Source organism: Nomascus leucogenys, chromosome 15, assembly GCF_006542625.1.
Source record: "Nomascus leucogenys isolate Asia chromosome 15, Asia_NLE_v1, whole genome shotgun sequence".
NCBI lineage: Eukaryota > Metazoa > Chordata > Mammalia > Primates > Hylobatidae > Nomascus > Nomascus leucogenys.
In genome coordinates this window covers 106,662,909-106,681,689 of record NC_044395.1, presented here as the reverse complement: position 1 = coordinate 106,681,689, position 18,781 = coordinate 106,662,909, and the positions used below count along the sequence as shown (strand labels likewise).

Here is an 18,781-nt window from a genome sequence, read left to right as displayed (position 1 = left end):
CCATATAAAAATACTGATGTCCAAATTTCATCCCAGATTCATTGAACTAGAATTTGTTGGAATGGGGTCTTACATGTTTTTGATGTCCATTCCTAGAATATATGTTTAGATGCTAAATATAAAGCCTAGCATCTAAATCATATCTGAGAGGTATTTTGATAAGGAAAAATAATCAGAACATTTATAAATACCAATAGTGAATGGAAAATTTTTTCTCCATACACGTATAGTAATTAGAGATTTAACAAAATGTTTATTAGGACCCTGATTTCATCCTCTCATAAGGAAAGTGGACTTAACACAAGTTTAGAGGAAGAACATGCTTTACTTAATAAAAGGAGCAAAAACTTTGGAGTCAGAATTGACCTGGGTTTGAATCACACAGCATTACCATTTGCTAACTACCTGACTGGAAGCACATTAATCTTTATTTAATTTTTAGAATCTAGCTGGGTACAGTAGCTCACATCTGTAATCCCAACACTTTGGGAGGCCGAGGTGGGCTGATTGCTTGAGCCCAGTGTTTAAGACCAGACTGGGCAACATGAAGAAACTCTGTTTCTACAAAAAATAGAAACATTAGCAGGCGTGGTAGCATGTGCCTTTAGTCCCAGCTACTCGGGAGGCTGAGGTGGGAAGATCGCTTGAACCTGGGAGGGGGAGGTTGCAGTGAGCTGAGATCGAGCCAGACTCTGTCTCAAAAAAATTTCTTTTTGAAATCTGCACTTTTTTGTTGTTTTTTGTTTTTGAAATAGTGTCTCGCTCTGTCCCCCAGGCTGGAGTGCAGTGGTATGATCTTGTCTCACTGCAACCTCTGCCTCCCAGGTTCAAGTGATTCTCCTGCCTCAGCCTCCTGAGTACCTGGGACTACAGGCATGTGCGACCATGCCTGGCTAATTTTTCTATTTTTGGTAGAGACAGGGTTTCGCTATGTTGCCCAGGCTGGTCTTGAACTCCTGGGCTCAAGCGATTCTCCCGCCTCAGCCTCTTAAGGTCCTGAGATTACAGGCGTGAACCACCACGCCTGGCTGTGAATCTGCAAAGTTGAAATAATGATAGTACTTACCTCATAGGGTTTGGGTGAAAATTAAATTTAAAAAGGATTATAAAGTGCTGGCCGGGCGCGGTGGCTCACGCTTGTAATCCCAGCACTTTGGGAGGCCGAGGCGGGCGGATCACGAGGTCAGGAGATCGAGACCACGGTGAAACCCCGTCTCTACTAAAAAATACAAAAAAAATTAGCCGGGCTTGGTGGCGGCGCCTGTAGTCCCAGCTACTCGGAGAGGCTGAGGCAGGAGAATGGCGTGAACCCGGGAGGCGGAGCTTGCAGTGAGCCGAGATTGCGCCACTGCACTCCAGCCTGGGTGACAGAGCAAGACTCCGTCTCAAAAAAAAAATAAATAAATAAAAAGGATTATAAAGTGCCTACAAAATTTTGGTGCTTAATTTGTTTTTTTAATAAATGTTAGTTTCTTCATCCTTATTCCTCAGCACTTAAGGAGTGCATGTAAGTGCCAAGTAGAACTTCTTGCATGTTGCATGTCAGGAGTTGTTTTAATGCAGAGAATCTAGAATAAAGCATTCTGCTTATGGAACACCAGATTGTAGGGACTAGATATAATTCAAAGTAGATTGGAGGCATTACTCCTGCTGGGAAAAGAGTGAAAAAAGAAGAGTTTGGGGGCATTTATAAATAAAGCAGCCGTGTGTGTGTGTGTCTTGCTCTGAAAAGAGTGAAAAAAGAGTTTGGGGGCATTTATAAATAAAGCAGCCATGTGTGTGTGCGTGTGTGTGTGTGTGTGTCTCGCTCTGGTGCCCAGGCTGGAGTGCAGTGGTGCGATCTTGGCTCACTGCAACCTCTGCCTCCCAGGTTCAAGTGATCCTTTTGCTTCAGCCTCCCAAGTAGCTGGGACTACAGGCACATGTCACACTGCCTATGTTATTATATAATAAAGCAGCTTTTTAACACCAACTGATTGGGCAGTGTACCACAGTAAAATCTTACCAGGAAGAAACCCAGTCGTAGTCAGTATCTTGTTAAATTGACGCAGATGCAACTACTACCCGTGAGCTTAGATAAGTGCTGGGCTTTGTGGGTTGTGGCATAGGAGTGCAGTAATATAAGCAGTGCTAGAGGAGAATCGACTGAGACTCTGAATCGAAGCTTAACCATCATTAGATGACTGAAGTGGCAGCCTCAAGGCCAGAAGCTCCCTCAGAAGAATGGTTGCAATAGCATTCACAATTTAGAGTCCCCATGGACTTCCTGAAGGTACCTGCAGCAGTTTCTACTGGTGCTTCTTGGTTATGAATATTAGAGCTGTTGCCCTGTGATGTCTTTTAGAGATACATTGTCTTTTCATTTTCCTTGTCCCAAAGCAAAGTCAGCAGACCTCTAGTCTCTCTGCCATTATCAGGGTCATTTCCTGCACAGTTGAACAGTGCTGACAGCCCAGACTGCCACTACTGGAGAGTGAGCAATTTAATGTTGTGGTTTTATCTATGTTTTATTAGTAGAACTTTAAGATAGAAGACTAAACATAATGAAGGGAAGCTCCCAAATTCGATACAATGAAAGAAGAATTTCTCCTCTCTTGTAGTAAATAAAATTGGTCATATATTAGCATAAGAGCTTTCAGAGTTCTTTTTTTTTTTTTTTTTGAGATGGCATCTTGCTGTGTTGCACAGGCTGAAGTGCAATGGTGCAATCTCGGCTCACTGCAGCCTCTGCCTCCCAGGTTCAAGTGATTCTCCTGCCTCGGCCTCCCAAGTAGCGGGGATTACAGGCGCCTGCCACCATGCCTGGCTAATTTTTGTGTTTTTAGTAGAGACAGGGTCTCACCATGTTGGTCAGGCTGATCTCCAACTCCTGACCTCAGGTGATCCACCCACCTCGGCCACCCAAAGTGCTGGGATTACAGATGTGAGCTGCCGCACCCGGCCTTAGAGTTCTTTTGAGAATAAAATTTCAATACCCTTCTACATGGCTGTGACTATTTTGTTTTCCTTTTTACCCCCCTTTGTAGGTTGTTGGAAAGGACACCAATGTCATGTTGGTGGCTTTGGCAGCAAAATGTCTTACTGGCCTGGCTGTTGGGCTAAGGAAGAAATTTGGACAATATGCAGGACATGTAAGTAACACTCCTTTTTAGATACAGATCAACAAAATTTATCAAAAATGGTAGGCCTAGTTTGCTGTTTGCTTTAAAACAACTCCTTGGCATAAATGTGTATATATTGTACAAAGTAAATTTCTCTCTGTTTTGTTAATATTCAGCATAGATATATCTTATAAATTTCAGTAGATGTCAGTTGTAACAAAATTTATAGGCCTTATGTAGAAAGTGAGGCACTAGGCCTAAAGTACTTAGTTGAGTTGATTTATTTGCTTATTACTTATTTACTTACTATTATCTTGCTGTGTTCTTACAACATTATACACATTATAACAAGATGAAACAAAACTTGTAACGACCAGGACCAGAATGAAAACGAGAGTCGGAAAGGCAATATAAAACTATAAATGTAAAACTGTGAGGTTAATATATAAAATGTGTTTTATAGTGTTTTCCTATTTTAATATATAATTTACTTACATATTTGAGACATTTTATATAGGTTACAATGTTATATATTTTATATAGGTTATCTCCGTTTTACTTATTCAAAGAAAATCTGACTGGAGACATTTGTTGACTTACTATTTGTATAAGTTTGTTTCCAATCAAATTTGGTAATAATTTTAATTAAGATGTTTTATTTAACTGTGGCATCTGTCCTTTGGCCTCTAAATCCCGTCTGCATTACTAAGAATGGCTCAGCATCCTAAAAACTGACCTTATTGATCTTTACAGTTTAGCTTGCTAGCCACTTCATCATTGGATTCCCTAGATTGACTTAGGAGTTTCCTAATAGTCCCTAGTCATGTGTCCATTTTATATTGTGAAGCTAATACCTAGCCTCACATGAGCTATGGTATTTGGAGCTTGCTTACTCATAGCATTAAAAATAATCTCAGAGAACTTAACTGAAGAAAAAGAAGACACTACCAAATAAAAATAAATCATGACTGGCTTATTACTAGGGAAATAAAAATAAGGGTCTCTAAAACCCTTAGACACGTACATCATAAATTGAAATAAAATTAAAATCTATTTTTATAGCTATCAATGTGTATACGCCATTTTGGTCAATTTTTTGTTACTTAGTAGGATATTTTACACTTTTGTATTGGGAATAATTTTTCAAGATAAAAAACTACTTTTTCCTAAACCACTTAAATATCAGTTCAGAGAATAATTTTAATTTTTTTTTTTTGAGACAGGGTCTCATTTTGTCACCGAGGCTGGAGTGCAGTGGCACCATCTCAGTTCACTGTAGCCTTAACCTCCTAGGCTCAGGTGATCCTCCCACCTCAGTCTCCTGAGTAGCTGGGACTTTAGGCACACCCCACACCACGCTTGACTTCTTTTTGTATTTTTGGTAGAGATGGGGTTTTGCCGTCTTGCCCAGGCCGGTCTCGAAATCCTGAGCTCAAGCCCTCTGCCTGCCTCAGCTTCCCAGAGTGCTGGGATTACAGGCTTGAGCCACCACACCCGGCCTAAAATTCATTTTAATTTACCAAATTATGGTTGGATAATTACCTGGCTTTCCAGTTGGAGTTCTGATTCTGGCTTTGTTTCACTTTGTTGTCCTGGTTAAAGAATGTGTCTATTGCTCTGTAGTTTGAGGTCTCCCCCGCCTTAATACTATAATATATACGGTGTTTAGTATCAAGCATGTTAGTGACTTGGCTTTATTTTCTTTAAATGTTTACAAACTGTCTTTTTGGCAATATTTATAAAAGTGAATGTTAGGGCCGGGCGCAGTGGCTCACGCTTGTAATCCCAGCACTTTGGGAGGCCGAGGTGGGCGGATCACGAGTTCAGGAGATCGAGACCACGGTGAAACCCCGTCTCTACTAAAAATACAAAAAAAAAACTAGCCGGGCGTGGTGGCGGGCGCCTGTAGTCCCAGCTACTCGGAGAGGCTGAGGCAGGAGAATGGCGTGAACCCGGGAGGCGGAGCTTGCAGTGAGCTGAGATTGCGCCACCGCACTCCAGCCTGGGCGACAGAGCGAGACTCCGTCTCAAAAAAAAAAAAAAAAAGTGAATGTTAGCTTTAGAGACATTAAAATATCTTGATTTTCAAGTTTATAACTAGTATTAAAAAGTCTTTTATTTTTCCATAGTCCTTGGACTATACCAAGTAGTCTATAGCCACTTCTGTGAAATCTTGAAAACAATTATTTCCTTTTTTTGGATGCCAGTGAGCTTTGCTGTGTCCTTTGGACCTTAGAAATTTTCTTTCCCAGCGTGGGCAACATGGAGAAACCCCTGTCTCGACAAAAAATAAAATAAAAAATTATATTTACAGGGAAGTGGTCAAGAAATTAAGAATTTAAAAAAAATAGCAGGTGTGACATATACCCGAGGGCTACCTACTCGGAGGCTGAGATGAGTGGATTACTTGAGCCCAGGAGGCCAAGGCTTCAGTGAGCCATGTTCATCCCACTGCACTCCCACGTGGGTGACAGAGCGAGACCCTGTAAGGTGCAGAGGCAGCAAATAGGTTGAGAAGCACTGCCATAGTGGGAGAGAATGAGAATTCTTCATTGTTCTGGCATAAGATTCGATGTCCTTCAAGAAAGGAAATGACTTTTTATTCCACTTAAATGTTTGCTTTATTGGTTTGTTTTGGTGGAGACAAGGTGGTTTTTTAGAAAGTAAGTTTTACTGAGATAAAACTTGCATACTATAAAAGTTACCTTCTTAAAGTGATTTTAGAATATTCACAATGTTATGTAACCATCAGCACTATCTAATTCCAGAACATTTTCATCAGCCCAAAAAGAAACCCCTTGCCCATTAACAGTCTCTCCCCATGCTGCTCCCTGCCCTTGACTCTAGCAACCACTAATCTACTTTTTTGTCTCTGTGGATTTAACATTTCATGTAAATGGAGTCATACAGTACATGGTCTTTGTGACTGCTTTTTTTTTTTTTTGGAAGGGTCTTGCTGTGTTGCCCAGGCTACAATACAGTGATGCAATCACAGCTCACTGCAGCTTTGACCTCCTGGGTTCAAGTGATCCTCCCACCTCAGCCTCCCAAGTAGCTGGGATCATAGGCACATACCGCCACACCTGGCTAATTTTGTTTGTTTGTTTTAGTAGAGACAAGATCTCATTCTGTTGCCCAGGCTGGTCTTGAACTCCTTGCCTCAAGCAAGCCACCTGCCTCAGCCTCCCAAAGTGCTGGGATTACAGGCATGAGTCACTGTGCCCAGCCTGTGACTGGCTTTTTTTTAACTTAGCATACTATTTTTAAGGTTCAGCCAAGTTCTAGGATATATCAATATATCATTCCTCTTTGTTGCTGAATAACGTTCTAGCCATTTACTTTTACAGGTTGTGCCAACCATCTTGGAGAAATTCAAAGAGAAGAAACCTCAAGTGGTACAAGCCCTGCAGGAGGCGATTGATGCAATCTTCCTTACTGTAAGTTGACAGCATGAGTTTGTAGTTTTATCTGAAGTAAAGTTTGTCAATATGATATTTTGATTGTTCTTTACAATTGAAAAAAGCTCATTAACCACATTTTCTTTCTAAAGACCACACTACAGAACATCAGTGAGGATGTTTTAGCAGTAATGGATAATAAAAATCCAACCATCAAGCAGCAGACATCTCTTTTTATTGCAAGAAGTTTCCGCCACTGCACTGCTTCTACCCTGCCAAAGAGCTTGCTAAAGCCCTTTTGTGCTGCACTACTTAAGGTACAGACTCTCTTTGAAAAAGGGGGAATATTTTATACCTAGGCAAGATTCTTTTCCTGCTAATTATGTACAGTGACTACTTTCAGACTATAGAGGTTATGATCTCTTGAGGAGCAGACCCTTTGCAGCTTGGAAACTGAATCCAAATTCTCCTAACTGTGTTCCTCTTCTTGAAAGAAAGCACAAGTTAGTGTTATGATTCCATTAACTGTTAAACATTTTGTTTCTTACTTGTCCCATATACTGGTGTTCAGCTGGATCTGGCCAAGCATAGGCATCAAATGTGGAGTATTTGAAGATCATTTGGGAGTGAGTCATTTTAGATAGAGGGTAAGAGGAAAAGGAAGCACTTATTTGCTAAATGGATTACCAAGGGTTTCCTTAACCCAGAAATAATTTTTTGGTTTTTTTTGTTTGTTTGTTTTGTTTGAGATGGAGTTTAGCTCTTTTGCCCAGGCTGGAGTGCCGTGACACAATCTTGGCTCACTGCAGCCTCCGCCTCCTAGGCTCAAGCAATTCTCCTGCCTCAGCCTCCTGAGTAGCTGGGATTATAGGCGCATGCCACCATGCCGGCTAGTTTTTGTATTTTAGTAGAGATGGGGTTTCACCATGTTTGCCAGACTGGTCTCGAACTTGGCCTCCCAAAGTGCTGGGATTACAGGCATGAACCACCGTGCCTGGCCCAAAAAGAATTTTTGAAAGAGTAACTGTCAATTGGCACAAGGAAAGCTATACTTAGCTTCAGTAAATTGTAAAAAGCAAATTCTTTATCTAGCAACCATCAGTCTGAATTAAAATGAGTAATGCCTAAAATACCTTGCATTAATATCATTTTGCTTACTTCTGGACTATAGCACATCAATGATTCTGCTCCTGAAGTCAGAGATGCCGCATTTGAAGCATTGGGTACTGCTTTGAAGGTGGTTGGTGAGAAAGCAGTAAACCCATTCTTAGCTGATGTGGACAAACTCAAGCTTGATAAGGTAGGTTAGTAATGGATTGAACTGAAAGTGGACGACAGTCCTGTCTCTTTGCATCATGGCTTTGTACTGGTATTCTTTTGATGAGGAGTTCTTGATTTTTTTAAGATTGCCATTTATAGTAGGAAAGAAATGCATAATTGAAATAAGTTTTGGAGGATGCTGTCTGGTACTTTTTGTCTTCAATTTTGTCTGTTGTTTTATCAAGAAAAAAATGCCAATATCACCTCCGGAAATTTATTTCATCCTCCACTGATAGTTCAGACCTAGAGTTTGAAAACTTAGCTTTTGAGAATTTAAGTTTCATTCCAGGCTATGATGGTGATAACTGTAGAAATATCTTTCAAATTATAACCAAAAAAGGCTGAGTGACCAATCTGTAGAGAAGGTGAAAACAGTTCTGTGAGATAAATTTATTTCTAAGGTCCAGAAAATTACCTTCTTATATGTGAATGTCTTCCATAAACAATGTGGTCATTTTAAGTTTATTACAATTCTAATTTGTAAAGAAATAAAATGTAAGATTAATATCTTACATATGCCTATCTACTGCCCAAAAAGTGTGGATAATTTATCTTTGTTGAAAGGGAAATGTTTTCTCCGAATTTTTTTTTTTTTTTTGGCAATGAGTCTCACTCTGTCACCCAGGCTGGAGTGCAGTGGCACAATCTCAGCTTACTGCAACCTCTGCCTCCTGAGTTCAAACGATTCTGGAGCCTCAGCCTCCCAAGTAGCTGGGATTACAGGCGCCTGCCACCACACCCGGCTAAACTTTTTGTATTTTTAGTAGAGACCATGTTGGCCAGGCTGGTCTCAAACCTCTGACCTCAAGTGATCCACCCATCTTGGCCTCCCAAAGTGCTGGGATTATAGGCGTGAGCCACCTCGCCTGGCCATTTCTCTGAATTCTTATGTGTAGTTGTGGTTTAGAAATGTAATAACGTAGTGGTTGTGTTTCAAAATTGGGCTTAATGATGTTCATCTCACTTTCATTCTCCAGATCAAAGAATGTTCAGAAAAGGTAGAACTGATACATGGTAAGAAAGCTGGACTAGCTGCTGATAAGAAGGAATGCAAACCTCTCCCTGGAAGGACTGCTGCTTCAGGGGCTGCAGGAGATAAGGACACAAAGGACATTTCCACACCCAAACCAGGACCTCTAAAAAAGGCACCTGCTGCCAAGGTTCATAGATTATTAAAAATAGAAGCTAGTAAGGGAGGGTCTGAGTCTCAGGTTCATGGTTGTTCCTCTAAAATTATTTTGTTTGAGAAATGAATTCATTGGCTACATTAAAAATACAGCAGAAAATCTGTTAATGAAGATCGGATATTCCAGCAATAAATTCAGCTGTTTGGAGCTTGAATAGAGATAAAAATGGTTATGAAGGCACAGAAGTGTGTTTTGTCAATTTAACATAAAATTTACTATCTTAACTTTTTTTTTTTTTTTTTTTCTGGAGATGGAGTCTCGCCCTGTTGCCCAGGCTGGAGTGCAGTGATGCGATCTTGGCGCACTGCCACCTCTGCCTCCTAGGTTCAAGTGATCCTCCTGCCTTAGCCCCCCAGTAGCTGGGATTACAGGCACGCGCCACCATGGCAGGCTAATTTTTGTATTTTTAGTAGAGAAGGGGTTTTGCCATGTTGGCCAGGTTGGTCTTGAACTCCTGACCTCAGGTGATCCACCCGCCTTGGCCTCCCAAAGTGCTGAGATTACAGGGGCGAGCCACCGTGCCTGGCCCTGTCTTAACTCTTTTTAATGTGCAGTTCATTAATATTAAGTGTGTTTATAATGTTGTGCAACATCACTACAATCCATCGCCATAATGCTTTTCATGTTTTAACACTGAAACTCTATTAATCAATTAACTATCCTCCCGTTCTCAGCTTCTTCCAACCCCTTCTTTCTGTTTCTATGAATTTGACTTCTTTGTTTTTATTTTCTACATTTTTTAGAGACAAGTTCTTGCTCTGTTGTCCAAGCCGGAGGGCAGTGGTGGGATTATAGCTCACTGCAACCTGGAACTCCCAGGCTCAAGTGATCCTCCTCACTCAGCCTCCCAAGTAGCTAGGACGACAGGGACTTGCCACTATACCCAGCTGATTTTTTTAAAATTTTTTATAGAGGGCCTCGCTGTGTTGCCCAAGCTAGTCTTGAACTCCTGGCCTCAAGTGATCCTCCTGCGTTAGCCTCCCAAAGTGCTGAGGTTACAGGCATGAGCCACCGAGCCTGGCCTTGAGCATCTTTTCATGTGCAGTTGGCAATCGGTAGTTCTTTGAAAAAATATCTACTCAAGTTCTTTGCCCATTTTTGAATTGGGTTGTTTTGAGACAAGGTCTCACTCTGTTCCCCAGGCTGGAGTGCAATGGCACAATCACAGCATACCTCCCAGGCTCAAGCAATCCTCCCACCTCAGCCTTTCGAGTAGCTGGGACCACAAGCACGTGCCACCACACACAGCTGATTTTTTATTTTTTAATTTTTTTGTAGAGACAGGTTTCACTGTGTTGCCCAGGCAGGTCTCAAACTCCTAGGCTCAATGAATCCTCCCGTCTCGGCCTCCCAAATTCCTGGGATCACAAACCTGAGCCGCTGCACCCAGGCTTATGATGCTTTTGCCCTCTATTTTGTTCTAAAGATTTTATAGTTTTAGGTCTTACATTTATGTCTTTATTTTGACTTTATTTTTATATATGGTGTCCAACTTCATTCTTTTTGCATGTGGATATTCAGTTTTCCCAGCACCATTTTGTTGAATAGACTGTCCTTTCCCCATTAAACAGTCTTGGTACCCTTGTCAAAAATCATTTTACTGCATGTGCAAGGGGAGGAGTATTTTTTTTTTTTCTGAGGTGGAGTCTTGCTCTGTCACCCAGGCTGGAGTGCAGTGGCACAATCTCAGCTTACTGCAACCTCCACCCCCTGGGTTCAAGCGATTCTCAGCCTCCCGAGTAGCTGGGTTTACAGGCACCTGCCACATGCCCAGCTAATTTTTTCTATTTTTAGTAGAGATGGGGTTTTGCTGTGTTGGCCAAGCTGGTCTCGAACTCCTGACCTCAGTTGATCCGCCTGCCTCAGCCCCCCAAAGTGCTAGGATTGCAGGCATGAGCCACTGCACCCAGCCAGGAGGAGTATATTTTAAAGGATCAGAAAGTATCATTAAATAATGAAATAAAATGTGGTAACACACTCAACATTAATAACTAATAATACCAATTGGTCATTTTACTGATAATGCCGATGGATCACATCACTGAGTCTCCATGCCAGTCCAGGTCTTTTCACCTTTATATAGTGTAGAAGTGGGGCAAATGCCCAGTGGTAATTATGGCATTCTTTTAATGAACATGTGTCCTGTGGACTCTCTTAAGAGTGAGAGTTATCTGCTGCAGATGTAAAAAGTTTAACTCTCCTTCCCCACGCCAGCCCCATCTTGAACCACTCAGCATGGAGTTAGGGGAAGAGAACTGATATTTAGTGAGCATCATTTTATGAAGCACTTTGCCTTTCTAATGTCATCTAATCACTGTAACAACTTTTGAGGTAGGTATTCATTATCCTTGTTTTTCCAAAAAACGAAACTAAGACTCAGTGAGTTTGTGTCCTACACATGCTCTGATATTTTTATTGTTCATTTGATTGTTTGTTTACTGTTTCCCCACACCATATTGTAAGCTTTTAAAGGATAGAAATCTTGTCACTGCCTGATCCTCCATGCATAGAATAGTTTCTGGCATATAGTAGGAACCGGGTATCTGTTTGTGGAATGCATAGAGTGGCAGAGCTGGGATTTACCCTAAGTACCTCTAGTTATAGACTCTACTTTCTTTCACATTATGCTGTCTCCTTGGCATTCTAGAACAGGAAATCGGCAGCTATTTTCTCCTTTCTCACTAGTTCCTGTTTCTCTGGACAATTACCTGGACCCAAAACCTTAAAAGATGTGTCCGGATTTTCTTGCTGTAACCCACTTGCCTCTTACCTCTTTAAACCCTTCCATGTTCATGCTGGCTGACCTTCTCTTATTATGAGGAATTATCTTAAAAATTAAAATGCTGGGAGCAACCTCCTTCTATTCCCATTCTGAAAAGATAAGTAGGACAATATCAGCACGTGAGCCACTGAGCCAGCTATCATGTAGAATGATAATTCTGTCTTTTTTGTTTGTTTGTTTGTTTTTTGGTTTTTTTCGAGACAGAGTCTCCTTTTATCCCCCAAGCTGGAGTGCAGTGGCATGATTTCATCTCACTGCCTCCCTGGTTCAAGTGATTCTCCTGTCTCAGCCTCCTGAGTAGCTAGGATTACAGGCACCTGCCACCACGCCTGGCTAATTTTTGTATTTTTAGTAGAGACGAGGTTTCACCATGTTGTCCAGCCTGGTCTCAAACTCCTGACCTCAAATTATCTGCCTGCCTCAGACTCCCAAAGTGCTGGAATTACAGGCATGAGCCACCATGCCCAGCCTCGATAAATCTGTCAATTAATAAATAAAAATTGATGTCTGTTAACAACAGCAACAAAAAGAATAGTAGGAGATTTGTTATTTGAAGTATCTCTCCATATGGAGAATGCTATTACAGAGAAAGATCCAGAAGGAGGTATCCTAGTTAATCAAAGAGTACAGAATTTTCCATTTTTAAGGGTTAGAATGCAAATCCCTTTATGGGGTTATTACTGTGAACCAGCAAAACCATACTATCCATATGACATGGTAAGTATTACAGGTTTCCATTTAGTTAAAAACTAGTATCCTTAGTTTTGCTAACTACAACTTAAAATATTGGAATATATTCACGATAACATTAGTTTCAGAACAGGTCTGGATGTTGAAGATTAATTTGGTCCTCTTTCATTTTATCTTTTCTTTTTAGGTTTGGGGCATTTCATAACAAATATCCAAAATAGTTAGAAAGAACAATGTGAATGGTGATGTGTGTTGCCATAATACAGTTATCATTTGCGGTGTACATTGTGATATACTACTTTCTTGTGACTTTTTCCCCCGTACATATTCTGCTTTTGTATCTTGGGACTTTTGAAAACTGGAGTGGAATGAATTTATTTTGAGACAGGGTCTTACTCTGCCACCCAAGCCAGAGTATAGTGACATGATCATGGCTCACTGCAGCCTCAACCTCCTGGGCTCAAGCTGCCCTCCCACCTTAGCCTCCCAAGTAGCTGAGACTATAGGCATACACCAACACACGAGGCTAATTTTTTTGTATGTTTTGTAGAGATGGGGTTTTGCCATACTGCCCAGGCTGGTCTCAAACTCCTGGGCTCATAGCCTCCCAGAGTGCTGGGATTACAGGTGTGAACTACTGTGCTCAGCTACTTGGGAAGCTGAGATGGGAGGGCTGCTTGAGATGGGAGGCTCGCTTAAGCCCAGGAAGTCAAGGCTACAGTGAGCCGTGATCAGACCACTGCACTCCAGCCTGGATGACAGAGCAAGACCCTGTCTCAGAAAACAAACAAAAAAAACCCAATAAATGTAAAAAAAAAAAAAAAAGGTATCAGGATGTCATTCTCAAATTAATTTGTAAATGTAGTATAATTTCAGGCTATCACTTCTGTTTCATTTATCTCAAGTTTTTAATATGGGGTCTACAGATTACCCCATGGGTGGTCTTCGGGGGTTCTGTCTGACCTTGAAACTGCTAAATTTTGTAGTTACAAAAAATGTTTATTTTAGGGTAATCCCTCATTTTAATCAAATTTTTAAGGGAGTGTGTGACTCAATAAAAGTTTAAAAACCACTGTTTTAGGCCGGGTGCAGCGATCCATGCTTGTAATCCTAGCACTTTGGGAGGCCAAGACAGGAGGATCACTTGCAGCCAGGAATTCGAGACCAGCCTGGGCAACATGGCAAAATCCTGTCTCTACAAAAAAAAAAGTTTTTTAAATTAGCCAGGCATGGTAGCACACGCCTGTGGTCCCAGCTACACAGTAGGCTGAGGTGGGAAGGAAGATCCCTTGAGCCCAGGAGGTTGAACCTGTAGTGAGCCGAGCTTGTGCAACTGCGTTCCAGGCTCAACGACAAAATGAGACACCGTCTCAAAAAAATAAATTAAAAACTCCACTATTTTAAATCCTTAGGTGGTTTAATTTTTATTTTTTTAATTGTTTTTAGGCTGGTGGGCCATCGAAAAAGGGGAAACCAGCTGCACCAGGAGGCCCAGGGAATACTGGAACCAAGAACAAGAAAGGACTGGAGACTAAAGAAATAGTGGAGCCTGAGCTCTCGGTCAGTATTAACACACTGAGCCTGAAAATCATGAACCCTGCAGAGTGAGACCTATGAGAAGATCGGAGTTCTTTGCTGGGTTCTACAACATACAGTTAATTGATATTTTTGAATAAGCTTATTGAAACTGCCTTGGACAATCTCCTTTATCAAAGTATAATAGAAGCCTCAGAAACTATAGCATACCTATGGGAGTATTTTAGTTTTGGCTGGAGTATGTTTACATTCTTGTCATCTGTTCCCTTCAGCAATTCCTAATTCTAATATGTTTTTGTACCTTACAGATAGAAGTATGTGAAGAAAAAGCTTCAGCCGTTCTTCCCCCTACCTGTATACAGCTTCTTGACAGCAGTAACTGGAAAGAAAGGCTGGCTTGTATGGAAGAGTTCCAGAAGGTAGTGCATAGGGATGAATTGAGTGTGAAAGAAAATTAGATTATATGGAAGCAGTGAAACTGATGAATGAAGGATTTGTCCTAATTGCTGTTTTATAACCGGTGAACACATTTCCTGGCATTAAAGATGAGGTGGGACTTTTTATTTCTTGTAGCTGTGTAGTGTTTGCTATCTTTAAACATCAGTATTCTATGGCCTCTATAAGCTCATGACTTAATACTTAAGAAAATTAGATTCTTACTCTGAATTATAAGGCTTAGATTAATTTTTTTTTTTTGATATGGAGTCTTGCTCTGTTGCCCAGGCTGGAGTGCAGTGGTGTGATCTTGGCTCACTGCAAGCTCCACCTCCTGGGTTCACACCATTCTCCTGCCTCAGCCTCCCGAGTAGCTGGGACTACAGGCGCCCACCACCATGCCCAGCTAATTTTTTTGTATTTTTTAGTAGAGACGGGGTTTCACCGTGTTAGCCAGGATGGTCTCGATCTCCTGATCTCGTGATCCGCCCGCCTCGGCCTCCCAAAGTGCTGGGATTACAGGCATGAGCCACTGTGCCTGGCCCGGCCCAGCTTAGATTAATTTTTTAACTATGGTACTTGCTCATAAACTTCCTAGGCAAATAGGTCTCTCTACTTAAAGCACCCCTCATCCAGTACTTTTTGCCCCCTTTATCATCATGATTCCTTGGTAGAATGGACATTATCCATTGGTATGAAAACTTCTCAAAAACTTGTGTTGTAAAGGAGCATGGCATTTCATTTTGGCATATACTGGGTGATTCTAATGAGGAAAGGTAAGGAGAAACACTGCAAGAGCACTGTCACTTATGGCAGAAGCCTTCCAGTCCTGCGTCTGCTGCCCATTGGGTTTAAATCTGAGTTTATGCATCTTTGATATTCAGTATTTTAGAACTTTGAATCTATTCTGCTTTGCTGTTTTTAGGAAAATCAAGGAAGAGAAAATACATATAAGCAGTTTCTGCCACACACTAGGCAAATGAAAACTATTATTTTGCATGGAGCAAACTATTTGTGAATTCCTGAAATGTGAGATAAAGATTCAGTGATACTAATTTAACAGCCATATACCAAGCATCTAGCTTAAGAAATAAAGCATTATAGACATAAAAACACAAAGAAATAAAGCATAATAGTGGAAGCTATATAAGCTCCCTCAATAACCCTCCTCAGTTCTATTCCACTCCTTTCTTCAGAGGTAACCACTTATTTGACTTTGGTATTTACCCTTCCTTTGGAACTAATCTAACCCTTAAACTCTTTTATTCTCTTATTTTACTTCAAGGCTGTTGAGCTAATGGACCGAGCTGAAATGCCATGCCAGGCATTAGTGAGGATGCTAGCCAAGAAACCTGGATGGAAAGAAACTAATTTTCAGGTATTTTAAAATGTGAGATTTGGTGTTTTTTATTGAAGTAATTTACATTACATCATCCTATGGAGTAATACAGCAGAATAGTTTTGGTAATTTTTTTTTTTTGAGACGGAGTTTTGCTCTTGTTGCCCAGGCTGGAGTGCAATGGCACAGCCTTGGCTCAACCACAACCTCCACCTCCTGGGTTCAAGCAATTCTCCTGCCTCAGCCTCCCAAGTAACTGGGATTACAGGCACCCGCCACCACACCTGGCTAATTTTGTATTTTTAGTAGAGACGCGGTTTCTCTATGTTGGTCAGGCTGGTCTCGAACTCCTGACCTCAGATGATCCACCCGCCTTGGCCTCCCAAAATGCTGGGATTACAGGCGTGAGCCACCGCGCCCGGCTTGGTAATGATTTTTAATGAACAACGGAGTGTGTGCATTTTAATTGGACACAACTACAGTTGAACAGTGTGGTGATTAGGGGCACTACCCCTTGTGCAGTTGAAACTTCACATATAACTCTGGACTCCCCAACAACTTAACTACTAATAGCCTACTGTTGCCAGAAGCCCTACTGATAATATAGTCAGTTAACATATTTTGTATGTTACATGTATGTATTTTGTATGTTACATGTATGTATATTGTATTCTTACAATAAAGTAAGCTAGAGAAAAAGTGTGATTAAGAAAATCCTAAGAAAGAGAAAACATATTTACTATTTATTAAGTGGCAATGGATCATCATAAAGGTCTTCAATTCCCATCAATTCCCATCATCTTCATGTTGAATAGGCTGAGGAGAAAGAGTAAGAAAAGGGGTTTGTCTTGCTGTTTCAGGAGTGTGTTTCTTCAGGAGGCAGAAGAAAATTCATACATAAGTGGATCTTTGCAGTTCAAACCCATGTTGTTCAAGGGTCAACTGTATAACTTTATATAATTAGGGATTTATATATGTGTAAATATGTATACATCCATATATAATTTGTATAATTTAGATATATGCATTTTTTCTTCTCATTTTTAGGCCTAGAAGCCTCCTTATCTAATCTTTACATATTCAAGGGAGAAATAAATAGTGAGATAGCTTTTTTCCTTGATGGGATAAAAAATAAGTGCAGTCCTTAAATTGCCAGTGAAAATAATCAATTGTATAGCCCCATTAACTGATAACAGAGCTGAAATTTAGCAGTACCAAGTTATTAGTCTAAGGGGTGGGTATAGAGGGAAGTATAGGAAAGTGGTGCAGGAAGGAAAATGAGAAAAAGTTTCCTGCTCTTTTTCTAGATGTACATAAAATAGACCTCATGCTAAACAAAGTTGAAATGTATCAGGTTTATTTTTGGCATCCTGCTAGTCTGTTTTTGGTTTCTTTTCTGCTGCCACCTCTTGTTTTCCCTCTAGGATGTTTAGCTCCCTCATACACTGTGTTTCCCTTAGATTGTGTTACATAGCACCTTATTTGTATAGGCCAGCTCCACAAAGGCTAAATATTCTAAAAGATTCTTAAGGTGCCCTCTTCCTCTCACACCACCTTTTTTTTTTTTTTTGAGAAAGGGCTTCACTCAGTTGTCTGGAGTGTGGTGGTGCAAACATGGCTCACTGCAGTGTTGACACCTTAGGCTCCAGAGATCCTCCCACTTCAGCCTCCCAAGTATTTGGGACCACAGGCTTGCATCACTACACCTTGCTAATTTTTTTCTCAAATTCATAGAGAATATGAAGTGTAATCTCATTGTGATTTTGATTTTCAGCCACCAAAGACTGTCTCCTTGGTTAACTTAATGACGAGCTAATGACTGGACAGATTTTCTTAAATGCCTTGAACCAATATGATCTGTCTCCCACCCTCTGCGAAGGGGTGGGAGTGTGTATGGTTCTCTGTGTGTGCGTGCTGGGTCATGCCAGAGATACTCAGGCACTTTACAGCTTTACCCTGGAATTCACTTTTTAACCAAGGTCTTGAAGGTCAGTCAGAGATCCGAGATTAGGGCCCTTTTCAGTCTTTCCTGGGCATACACATAACCTTGAATATTCGCATGACCTTCTAGATTCTCAGAGTCCTCTGTGGATATCTTATTCCCTAGATCCTTTTATGTTTTTGACCAAGCTGGTTTCCCCCAACTGGTATTGTGGACTTACACAGTTCTGATGTTAGATGTTAAACAGTTGCCACTCATTGTTTTCAACAAAATCCCTGGGGATAGGGCTTTTCCCACTGAGCTAGCCAGAGTCCAGTCAAATAACAGGCCCTTCAAATGGAGCTTTTCTAGGAAGCTGCCAGACAAGACAGTACTTTGGGTCAAAACTTTCTGAGGAGGTCCAAACCTGAGCTGTCCCCCCACCTGCTAGTGGCTGCACAGCTCTAGGTTTTCATAGTTGCCATGGTTACAAGACTTCAGGTTTTGAAGGCTACTGTGGAGCTGGAAGAAAAGGGGAACAAGGCAAGTTAAGTCACCAGAAACCTCACTGTCCTTACTGAAATTCAGCATCCTTTCTTTAAATGGTTCTTGTATTGTTACAAGCCTTATTTAATTTTCAGAGTTGTGAAATAAGTTGGATAGTTTTTGCCAGTGTTCTATGGTGCTTTTAAGGAAGATCAGTTTTTCAGAGGTATTGACTCCACAATTGCAGAAGTCCCACCCAAGATAATTACATTTCTTTGGTTTGTTTTTTGGTTTGGGATTTTTTTCTTTTTTTAATTTTCATTTTTTCACATGCCTGCTATGTCAAATTTTGGGGGTTTGAGACAAAGTCTCACTCTGTTGCCCAGGCTATATAGTGCAGTGGCGTGAACATGTCTCTCTGCAGCCTTAGCCTCCTGGGTTCAAGTGATCCTCCCACCTCAGCCTCCCAAGTAGCTGGGACTAGAGGCAAGGGCCACCATACCCAACTAATTTTTGTACTTGTTGTAGAGCTGCGGTCCCTCCATATTGACCAGGCTGGTCTTGAACTCCTGGGCTCAAGCATTCC

At 41.1% G+C, this 18,781-nt stretch overlaps 1 protein-coding gene across 3 annotated transcripts in view; it reads left to right on the top strand.

Moving 5' to 3' along the window:
• The window catches only part of CKAP5 (cytoskeleton associated protein 5), a 106,851-nt gene that overhangs the window by 43,197 nt on the left and 44,873 nt on the right, over positions 1–18,781 (top strand). For all 3 annotated transcript variants that reach the window (XM_030794711.1, XM_030794710.1, XM_030794712.1), the window contains 8 exons: positions 3,027–3,131; positions 6,449–6,538; positions 6,652–6,816; positions 7,671–7,799; positions 8,797–8,979; positions 13,925–14,038; positions 14,323–14,433; positions 15,735–15,827. In XM_030794711.1, coding sequence (XP_030650571.1) covers positions 3,027–3,131; positions 6,449–6,538; positions 6,652–6,816; positions 7,671–7,799; positions 8,797–8,979; positions 13,925–14,038; positions 14,323–14,433; positions 15,735–15,827 — 990 coding nt within the window. The remainder of the gene's footprint in view (positions 1–3,026; positions 3,132–6,448; positions 6,539–6,651; positions 6,817–7,670; positions 7,800–8,796; positions 8,980–13,924; positions 14,039–14,322; positions 14,434–15,734; positions 15,828–18,781) is intronic.